This window comes from Dasypus novemcinctus, chromosome 25 (genome assembly GCF_030445035.2).
Source record: "Dasypus novemcinctus isolate mDasNov1 chromosome 25, mDasNov1.1.hap2, whole genome shotgun sequence".
NCBI classification, from domain to species: domain Eukaryota; kingdom Metazoa; phylum Chordata; class Mammalia; order Cingulata; family Dasypodidae; genus Dasypus; species Dasypus novemcinctus.
The window spans coordinates 46,642,303-46,654,399 of NC_080697.1; the positions used below are offsets into that span (position 1 = coordinate 46,642,303).

General features: G+C 35.1%; 1 protein-coding gene across 1 annotated transcript in view; it reads left to right on the forward strand.

Moving 5' to 3' along the window:
- The window catches only part of SH3YL1 (SH3 and SYLF domain containing 1), a 132,164-nt gene extending 130,423 nt beyond the window's left edge, over positions 1-1,741 (forward strand). The window contains exon 11 of the mRNA XM_058287979.2: positions 40-1,741. Within this exon, the coding sequence (XP_058143962.1) occupies positions 40-230 (191 nt within the window). The 3' untranslated portion in view covers positions 231-1,741. The remainder of the gene's footprint in view (positions 1-39) is intronic.
- Positions 1,742-12,097: the final 10,356 nt, after the last annotated feature.

Here is a 12,097-nt window from a genome sequence, read left to right on the forward strand (position 1 = left end):
AAGAATGTGAATAATTAAAATACTTTTTTCTCCTTTTAGGTAATTCACATCAACCTATAGAAGTGACAGCTCTATATTCTTTTGATGGACAACAACCAGGGGATTTGAAATTTCAAGCTGGAGACAGGATCACAGTTTTATCAAAAACAGATTCACATTTTGATTGGTGGGAAGGAACCCTTCGAGGCCAAACTGGCATTTTTCCAGCCAACTATGTAACCATGAATTAAACTTTATTTTATTTTCCTCTTTGAGAATTAAAAATATATATACATATATACACACACACTAACATGTTACTAACCAGTTAAGCAATGTTTACTATAAATTTGAAAATATATCTGATTATTCTACAAATTTATAATCCAGTATGTATAAGATTTTGTTTTCCTATATGGCTAACTTATGTATCTTTACATACTCTGTATTAATTTTATCTCATATAATATTTAATAGTTGATATACTCCAATTTATCTGGTCACATTTTGTATACATTTTCAAACATTATTTTGATATGAGAATCTTAAGGATAGGGCCATCAGTGGCAATTCTTATCATTCTGTTTGCAAAGTGACTAGAAAAGAAAAAAAAATTAGCTTAAATCAAGTATTAAATAATAATTAGAATTTTAGGTGCTAACTAGAATACGAATCCTTTAAAATCATCTTTTCATTTTCAAAAATTGAATACATTTATAGTAGAAACATACAAAGAAATTCAACTGCAATACTTTATAAAAGATTGTATTTATTACATTTTCTTCTTTATGAGGTTATGTTTGTCCATAGCCAGTTTTTAGTGGTAAAATCAATGTACGGTGACATGGTTCAGATAGCCATGAATAAATGTTTTTAAAATGCTTTGCTAAGTTAATACTTTGACTTTGTTTTCCTTATTTTTTTTTTTCATGAAGTAGGAAGAGGGCCTGTGGTTCATGGGCAGGTTAAAAATCCACCTCCATTATTCTACTTTCTTAATCTCTTCCATGAACTGCAGACTCAAACATCCAACTACTCACTTGACACCTCCATTCAGACATGCAGTAGCATCTCAAACTCACTTGTCCAAACCTGGACTCCTGTTTTCCCCTCCTTTAAAACCTGTCTTTCCCCCAGTCTTCTCCTTTAGTAAGATGGAAATTCCATTCATCCACTTTTTTTTTAGGCCACAAGACCTTGGGGTTATCCTTAATTTTTATTTTTCTCTCACACCTTGTATCAAGCCCACCAATGAATTCTGTTGGCATTACTTTCAAAATACACCATTTCTTGGTACCTCCACAATTGCAACCATAAAATAAACCACCATTCGCTAAGACCTAGACTCTTGCAATAGCCTCTAATTTGAATCCCTTGCTTCAACACAGAAGCCAAAGTGATCCTCTTAAAAATAGTACCCCCTCACACTCCATCTTTACGTTATGCTTATGTGTTATTCTTAGCCTTACTATGTACATACACTCACACATGTTAAACTTTTTCTCATACATAAGACACTGAAAAGTGATTAAAAATACCCACATTATCACCTCACAGCAAGAAATAAAATATAGTTTATGCCCTCTTTTTCAAACCTTTTCCAATAATCTCCTCTTCCTAACTCAAAGATGAACATTATCCTGAACTTGCTGTTTATGAATTCCATGTATTTCTTTTTGCTCTTGTTTTATATGTATCCCTAAGCACTATGTGATATCATCTTGCATGCTTTTAAATCTATAAAAGTGACACACTGAATTCATTCATTTGCAAGTTGCTTTTGTTGTTTTGTTTTAAACTTGCGTGATGCATACATTTTGATATCCAGAAGAGAAGTTTATTCAGTTTCACAACTGTAAGGAATTCCAATATATGAATATGGAATATAAAAATGTGTCCATTTTCTATTTTAAAATATTTAAGGACTAAATTTTTTAATTTTTAGCAAAAAAAATTGACACTATAAAACAGAACATTTTGAATTGAAAAATCAAGAAGACAATAAATGGGTTAATATCAACTTAGACACAGTAAAAGATAGAATCAGTTAATTGAAGGTAGGTCAGAAACATGTATCCAGATTGATGTAGAGAAATAAAGGGATTGAAAATACAGGAAAAGCCAGAAGAGGTGTGTGGGATAAGATAAAAAGGTATAGAATATGAGTAAGCTTCAAGTAAAAAAGGAGAAAGGCAGAAGCAATATTTGATGACAGAATGGCTGAAAATATTCCAAGATTTGAAAAAAAAAAACTACAGATTTAAGAATTACTGTGACCCCAAGCAGAATCAACACAAAGAGGATCACATACTGCTAAATAACAAAGAAAAACAAATTTAAAAGGTAGTTGAGACATGTTGAAACTCAATAATAAGATAAACAACCCAATTGGAAAAGAAAAAAATGATTTGAAAAGACATTTCACCAAAGAAAATTATGGAGGCTGTGATGGTTTGAATTTTGTGAATCCAAAAAGAGATTATGTTTTTGAACTAACCTATTCCTGTGGGCACGGTACCCTTTGATTGCATTAAATTCTGTCGAGGGGTCTTTGATTAGATTACTTGATAAGATCGATTTGAGACTTTTGATTGATTGTACTACCCAGTGATGCATGATTCAGGTTGAGTCTCTGCCCTCTTGCTTGGTCTGATATAAACAGAGACACAGAGAGAGACAAACATACAGCTGAACTGTAAGGTGAGAAGCCCCTGACAGACTCAAAAAACTGAGTCCCAGATAAAGATGAGCCATATGCCTGATAGCTTGTAGCTAAACTCGGAGAAAAGCAGATCAGTTGAGGCTGATGGAGGGGCCTGGAAAGAGACAAGTCCTGTGACTAGAAACAGTCCAATTGTTTGCCTTTTGGATGGGTAAAATTTAATGCTTATACAATGAAATATTCCTCAATAATGAAAAGGAACCGACTACTGATACACACAACATTGATACATCTCAAAAGCATTTTGCTAAATGTTAAAAGTCAGATCCAAAAGACTACATATGATATGAATCCATTTATACAAAATTCTACAAAATAAAAAATTATAATGATAGATCAACCACAGGTTGAGGGAAGGGGATTGACTGGAAAGGTTGATGAGGGAGCTTCTTGGAATGATGTTAATTTAATGAATTTAAAAGGAGGACCTATGGTAATGCCTATTAATGGATTTGTTAACAAAGGATTAATATTTATCAAGCTAAATTACATTTGATAAAAGTAGAAATAGACAGATGGTACTTGTAAAAGGAGAGATTATTCTGTCTCTAAATAAATGGTCGATTAAGGGAACAGAAAAGAGTAAGGATGTAAATTATATAAGCATAATAGAAATCTAATCAATTTATTTTGAGACTGTCCCCTGAAATTTAGACTGCCTGTTCTTATCAAGTAGCCACAGGACATTCAAAAGTCAACCATAATGCCCCAAAGAAACCTCTTTTTATGTTACAGTAAGAAATATTACAGCCAATATTTCCTGGCCATATGCAAATAAATTCATCCTAGCTTGAAAAATTCAAACACTCTTTTAAATAATTCAGCTCAAAGAAATAATTTGGTCTAAAGACTATCTAAAGGATAATGAAAATGTAAATATTACATATCAAGACTGAATAAAAAATCTCTGCTTACAGGAAAATTTATACCCTGATAAAAGAGAATAGAATCTGATGAATTACACTTCAACTCAAGAAATGAGCAAGGAACAAAAAAATGAACAGAAAGGCAATAGTGGAATTAGTAAAGACAAAAACAAATTCATAAATTGAAAAACTAAAGAACTGAAACTTCAAAAGCTGATTCTTTGGGGAGAAATAGTAACAAAACACATTAGCTAGTTAAACTAATCTAAGGTAAAATTAATATAAAAAATAAGTCATGTATAGGAAACTACACAGAGTAAACAATGAAAGAATGATAAGTGACTACGTTGCTTAATTCCTGCCAAATAAATTCAAAATTATATAAAATTTCAATTTTATAAGAAAAAACAAAATTCCAGGGGATCACAAAACAATAACTTTCAAATACTTTTAATGATGTGAATCTCATGTTTATAATCAAACACATCTAGGATTATATCTTTTTTAAAATTATAATTCAAGCTCATATATAAATATTAATACAAAAATCCTGGCAGCACATGAAGTGAATATATTAATTATGACTAAGTCTGACTTAACAACAGGAATTGTAGACTACAATATTAGGAAATCTAGTAATATAATTCATCTTCTTAATTGGCCTGAAGAGAAAAATAATATCATCCCCATGGATTCTATTTGACAAAATTCAACCTCCAATTTTTATAGACGCACCCAAATAGGAATAGATGGTCTGGATACTTTCTCAACAAAATAAAATAAATGTATTCCACACCCAAAGGTGGCATCAAGGAGAAACATTGGTAGTAGTACCAATAAGTCAGGAAGAATGCAACCACCACCACTGTTTCTTAGCATTGTCCTGGAGGTGTAAGTCAATGAAATTAAAATGAACAAAGCTGAGAAATATAAAAATTGGAAAGGAGGAGATAATCATTATTTTCAGGTTATAGGATTATATGCCTGGGAAATTCAAGTGATTCAATGAAAAAGTACTACAAATAATGAAAGAGTATAATACAATAATGCAGTTAAAAAGTAATATAAACTATTTACCATTCAGTTAAAAGATAAAAATAAAAAGTCACCCCAATTTAAACGACCACTAAATAAGTTGAATACCTAGAGGAAAAAAACAGGAATATTTTGTAGACACTCTGAAGAAAATATTCTGGAAAGACTTAAGCGAATGGAACAGCCCAAGAAATCTTGGATAAGAAGATTCATCACCTCAAAGATGTCAAGCTCCTTTAGGTTAATTCTTTTTTTCTGAAAGATGAACAGTCTAGTGACTGCCCTCTCAGATACTAAATTACACTATAAATCTTCAGTTACTTGAATATTGTGGCACTTTTCTTCTGAATGAAGATAAGCATTCTTTACTGCATATTTAGGGGTCATTTTAAATTATTTCCTACGTGACCTATTTATTTTTGTCCTTTGTTACAGTTTTTAGCATTTTTTTTCTTCCAGATTTTTGAGAATTCTTCATATATGAGAGAGTTGTGGTGGTTTGAGGCTTTTATGGCCCCCAGAAAAGACCATGTCCTTAGAGCTGATCCATTGCTATGGGTTGAGCCTATTGTTGGTGGGGCCTTCCTTCGATTAGATCACTTCAGCAGGGCATGACCCAGAGTGGGTGTTAATCCTCTCACTGGAATTCTTTATAAACAGAATGAATACTGAGAGAAGAAGCTGCAGAGGCAGAGGACAAAACCCTAGAAGCTGAGAGAGAAAGCCATGAGAATAAGAGGTTGAAGTCAACAGAACCCAAGAGAGAGAGCCACAGTAATAGACTGAAAGCAGGAGGAAGCCAGAAGCTGAAAGCAATGAGGCCTGGAGGAGGGGAGAGATGAGCTGAGGCTGCCATGTACCTGATCGCCCACAGCTATAGCTCAGAGGGAAAGCATCCACTAATGGTGCCTTGATTTGGACATTTTCATGGACTCAGAACTAAAGGATAATAAATCCCCATTGTAAAAGCCAATCCATTTCTGGTAAATTGCCAGGTGTGGGAAAATTAAGCAATTTGCCAAGGGTAGCACAACTTTTAAAGGAAGGAATTAGGACTTAAAGCATGTTCTTCTTTATCTACTGAAATATCCTGTATTTAATGGAATTAAGCTAAATCCTCCAATCATTACTCATAGATTTTAAATTTTTTTCTTTTACATTTTAGACTTCACAGGTAGTGTTTTGTACAAAAAGTAAACATTTTTCCTTAATGGCAATGCTGTTATGTTTCTTCATTATTACCTAAAATTCAAAAGCTTTAGCAAGCTTTTCAACTGGAATTTAAAGGTGCTTTAAGAAAAACACAACCAGATATAGTAAACACCTTTCAAATTTTATCTTTTGCCATCTGTAGTACAAAATATGGCATTTCCCACACTCTTGAATTTCCTTTTTCTCATTTTCCTGCTTATTAAATTTAAAGCCACATTAAGTTGTTTAGGGACTCTGCAACTCAACTTTGCATGTTGACAGTCGTGAGAGTTGCAGAATTTACAAAGATCCTATTAAAATTTGTAACAACTGTCTCCCAAATGTTTCCAGATCACTTCCTTTTGCAGATGTGTCTTAATTTTGTTTAAATGTGGTCTTAACCTCACTGCTTCTAGAAAAGTTATAATGAGGCCATGGGGATTCCCTGGCAATGTCTCCAACATAAAAAACTAATTCAAACAAGCAGTTGGTTACATAAAGAGAGAAAGCAGTCAAGAAAATTGTTAAATTGAGCAGCCAGCTGTTTGACTAAACTGTTCAGTATAGTTACAACAGTTGATTCACTAGCACTGTGGAAAGTGAACATGTTTTCCAAAACAAAAATCAGATCACACTACCTGAAAATGGGACAAAAACATTTCAAATCCAACTGCCACAGAAAATTTGCAACATGGTCACTCTTCTCAAAAGTTTGAAATGTAAATATTGACCTTAAATGGGATTCCTCATATTCTTTTGGCATGGTGTTGTGGACAGGGAATGGGCTTTAGAGTGAATTAACCAAGCTGTATATTCTGCTTGGCAATTTAGCCGATACATGAGCTTGGGAAATTCACTTTGCCTCTCCTGACCTCCATTACCTCATCTGTAAAATACCTACTTTACAGGATTTTGAGACGATTACACAAGGAAAGAGGCAAGTATCTGGCACTTTGTAAGTATTAAGTAAATATTAGCTCCTTATTTTCTCCTGTGATAACAGTATACATTTTTACTCAAACTTCTTTGTTATAGGGTATATAACATTTTCCATGAGCATTAGCTCAATATTTTATTAGCCATATTGAAAACTGACTAAATCACTCATTGTAAAATGGAAAACCTTACACTTACCAATGAAAGTAATACCTTAATAAAGCAATCTTTACTTTCTAGAATTTTTCCTATAGCACACTAGCTCGAAATATGATGATAATTTTTCTAACTATAAAAATGGAATGTATACTGCATTATCTTCTACCAGAGGTATAGCAATTCATTTACTGGTGAAAAATAATAAAAAATGAATCAATTTTACAGCACTACTGAAAAAATCCAGTTCAATCATTAAAATAAAATGAAACCATTTTGTCTTTCAAGCAGCTTGTTATTGCTTTCTGAAAACAAATACACATACAAAAGAATGAACAGTGGACATTTGGAAATGATTGAATTAATCTTAATATGAAAACTCTTAAACCTCCCAAGTGAACAGAAGCTGAAGGTGGAGTTGGAGGGGCCTCCTTCTTTCCTGCTTGCTGCTCATCCATGTAAATGGCCATTTCTTCAGTCTGTTCAGTTTCCAAATTTACCACTTCTAAGGCTCAACTCTATTGAGCTTTACAGTGAAAATAATATTAGAGCTAAAGTAGGGAAACTTTGACACAGTTTGAAAGGTTATTTCCCACAAGGATAGATGGAGAAGTTAATGAGTATCATTTTTTTCATTTCACAGATATACTCAGAAATTTCCACTGGAAGTTCTCATTGAAATAATCTATTAACCACCTGATTAGTAAATTGGGGATGAGGGGGAAACAGTCCCCCTAACAAGCACAGAAAGGTGGTTTTGCTCGTTACTGTGACTGGTGGCACTCATTTACTGGACAGGAATTAGTCTTCTTAAATGACATAGTAATTGTCTATCTTGTATAAGGCAGTGCTCAAGGAGTCTTTCACAGTGAGAGAATGAAGCATATTAATCAAGGTCACTGGATCTTGTGACCTTGAACAATTTACTTAACTTCTCTATGCCTTAGTTTTCTCATTTGTGATGATTACATGAGTTAATGCAAATGAAATAGAACAGTACCAAGGATGTTGAAAAACTCAGTAAATATTAGTGATCGTTATTATGTTTCATTGCAATCAAAATATTCTTACCTGATACAGTGGCTTAACCAACTTTTTTCTGCTAACCACTTGTACTGACAGTTTAGATAAGATATACTGAACACTTTCCTCCCACCTCACCCTTTCCTTAACCCTGACAGGCAGTAATCTGTTTTCAGTTTCTGTAATTTTTTTCACATCAATATGTTATAGAAATGGAATAATGCAGTATGTAACAGTTTGGGATTGGTGCTCATACTTCAGCGTAATTCACTGGAGATTCATCTAGGTTGTTACATGTATTTCATTCTTTTATTGCTTAGTATCCATGGTATGCATGTACCACAATTTATTTAACAATTCACTTGTTGAAGGATACCTGCATTGTTTCCAGTTTGTAACTATTATGAATAAGGTTGCTATATATATATATATTCCCAGGGGAAAAAAGATATACTGAAAAGAGAAGAAGCAATGTTATACCTGCTTCAAACTGTGTAACCATATGTATATTGGTGTTGGAGTAAGCTGCATTTAGAGCACAGGAGGTAGTTTCCTTTGGAAATCCTCAGTATTTCACGATACCTCTCATAACCAAATTCTTCAATGCCTGTGCTCCTCCATGATATTCATTCACCGTAGAAGGAAGACTCCCTTTATCATCTGCATAAAGCAGATTATTTAAGCCCTGAAGGAATGAGGTTTGTAGCATAATTAGCTTTTCTACTGTACTTTAGCCTGGCTATCTCTGCCAAGTTTTTTGGGTGATTTCAGTCAACTTACTTAATCTGCCTAGGTTCACTTATCTTAATTTAAAAATAGTGACAAGAACTGCTTCAGAGTACTGTGCCCATTAAATAAATCAGGTATGTGAAACCCTTGGCACAATGACTGATTACCCAGTAAAGGTTATCTATTAAAATAGAGAGAATAATTAATAACTTGGAAAGATGTTATATTACTGAATTTTAAAAATCGGAATGCAAAATTGTATCTCAGCATGATTCTATTTTTATTAAAAATTTACATATGATAGAAAAAATAGGAAATATGTGTCAAACTGTTAACAGGGGTTAGAGCAAGGTTAAGGAATTATATTGCCTTCATTTATCTGTGTGGTATAAATAAACTATAAGTCAATATTAATAAGAAAAAGTTACTTAAAATATAAATCTATATGACAAGCCATCTGTGAAAAAATATGGGGTTAGGTCTCCTTTTCACAGAGCCTATCAAAATAAGGGAAGGAAACTACTATTGGTACTACAATATACCCAATGCTTTGAATGCATTATTGCCATCAATTTCAGATTGGCTGAATAAAGTAAGCATTTTTTTCATTATCTTACATTTGAAGAAATGGTCTGAGGGTGATTAACCTAGTGAAGATCACACAGCTCGTAATGGTAAAGCAGCAATTTTAACCCAGATTTGTCATATACCCAAGAAAACCATGCTTTTTCTACTGTATGGACAATTCATATGGATTTCCTATAAAATATGTGCAGACTTTAAGATTCTAGTTATTCAAAGCAAGCAGTCTGAAAACTCCATAGGAACAGCAAAGTCCTGTCCTACTAAATCATGGATTCCCTCACTTCACAGGGCATCTCAATTAGTAAACGTGTGACGGAAGAAAATCGGAGTAGGGAGTAAAGAAGATCACCACTACATTTTCTCCATCTCCAGAGCAGCAGAGGAGCAGAGGTCTATGGGAGGATCAGATTCTTAGCTCTGAACTCAGCACCTTCTCATTAATAGCTTTCACCTGTTAGGGTATCATTAATTATCACAATTCCAACTTTTTGCATTCCTTTCAGTCCCAAATACAGGCACATATGCTGGGGGAGCCAGACCTGCAACTGCAACACTATCTAAACAGAGTTGATTTCCAGGGCTCAGAATATAAACAGCCGGCCGGGTGGTCCCCTGCTCTGTCGGCTGTCATTACCGTCCCCCTGTGTAAACAGCAGTGTCAAAAAGGATTGCTGTCACTGTGATAAAAACCTCATCTGCACAGGCAGAGCTGGCCGAGGTGTTTGGAACTCTTACTTAGTTTATAAGGAAATAATCTTGTTCCAAGGACAGAAGGACCCAGTAACCTAGAAAATTGTTTAGGGGTTTGCCCCTTGGAAAAGCCTGCAAAATATTGTGTCTGCTCAGAGGGAGAGATCAGAAAATAGAAAGGCTTGTTAATGAAGTAAGAGCAAGATATAAAAATAAGTTGAAGATACTACGAACATTATTTTTCTATCCCCATGCTCTGATCTCTAAATGCCTTGTTTGCCATAAAGAAAGTGAGCTTACAGTGTTTTTTTAAAAAGGCATCATGCTCTGTCAAGTCATTCAATAAAGGCCATCCCCTGCACCAAATCTAGGAGAAAAAATCTAGATGGTCTAAGGAAAAAAGATGATATTTGTTTTCAAAACCCACCTTCTATTATCATCTTCACCTTCAGGCATTCTTGTGTCTTTCAGTTGCTCCTTTACTGGACATTCTTTACACCCATACAGTTTTCTGACCTTCCAGGACTCTGCCCTGTGACAGTATGCATCATGGCACACCAGCTCAAACACACTCTTACTAAGAAATACCCTCTAAAATGGTGAAAATGTATGCATATATAATTTTGCCACTGCAAGTAATAGCAAGTTACAAAAGTCAACATTGGACTTGACATGTTGGAATTTCTTTTTCTCACTGTTGGGAACTGAATCACACCCTCCACTAAAGGTCCTGCAGGTGTGAACCCATTTGTAAATAGGACCTTTGAAGATGTCATTAGTCAAGATGTGCCCAAACTGAATAAGGGTGGAACTTAATCCTTATAAGCAAAGGAAATTGGACACAAAAAGTGAAAGCCACAGGGAGCAGCCAGAAGCTGTAAGTCAGTGGAACCAGGACGAGAAAGGAGATGTCGCCATGTTCATCGCTGTCTTAGTGTGCCAAAAGCTGCCACTGCAAAGTATCAGAAATAGGTTGGCTTTTATAATGGGAATTTCATTTGGGGCAAAAGCTTACAGTTCCATGGCTGTGAAGTGTCCAAATTAAGGCACCATCAGAGATGCTTTCTCTTTACAAAGTCAGTTACTGGTGATCCTGGCATCCTGCTACATGGTGAAGCAAAATAGCAGCCAATCTCTGCCAAGGTCCCAGCCTTCCGTTCTGGACTCACTTTCCCCCAGAGCCCAGCTATGAGCAATCAAGCACATGGCTTGTCTCCTTCCTTGCCTCCTCTCTCAGCACTGGCTGCTCCCCTTTCTTCCCAGTCCAGCTTTGGACAATCAGGCAGATGGCTCATGGCAGAATCAATCCCTTTTCCTGTGTCTGTCTGTCTCTCTGTGTCTCCCTTTATATCAGACCCAGCAAGAAGACTGAGACCCAACCTAAGTCATGCCTCACTGACATAGTCCAATCAAAAGCAAGCTATTCAAGATATCTAATCAAGGTCCTTTAACAGAATCTAATGCAAACAAAGGGTTTCACACCCACAGGAATGGATTAGTTCAGAAACAGAATCTCTTTTTGGGATTCACCAAATTCAAACTGTCACAATTGTCATGTGATGGAAAATCCAAGGAAGCCCAAATGTTGCTGGCCAGACAGAAGATATCAACCCCAGGAAGAAACAAACCTTCTGACCTCTGAAACTGTGAGCCAATAAATTGTAAGGTGTCTGTTTTGACAGCTAGGAAACCAAGACACTTAATCAAGAAATACGGAGGTTGGAAGTCTTTAGATAGTATGACAGCTCAATGATGGCATCAGAAACCCAAGTGTATTCAATCTTTATGCTCCACAATTATTGAGTTTTCATATTGGCATTTATCTTCATCCATTTATTCAACAAATATTCAGAGTGGGGACCCAGCCCCCCTCCCCAAGTCCTCAGCACATAGCTGCCTGTGTGACCTAACATAAGTTAAAGATTAACATCCCTTCACAGAAGAAAGAAAATGCATAGATGGTATCATAAACTATAATTTTCCCAAAGCAGTAAACTTCCTTGGTAAACATCCTTCCTATGAGCATAGTGAAAACATCACCAGACACTATATGTATGCATCACATGACCCTAGCAAGAACTCTGTTCTCGTATCATAACAAATGTCCTTGTTCTGAAACCCCTTATGTATCACCCCTCATTTTCTCATCTCTTTGCAGACTGCTATTTTCATTCTCTGAACTGCT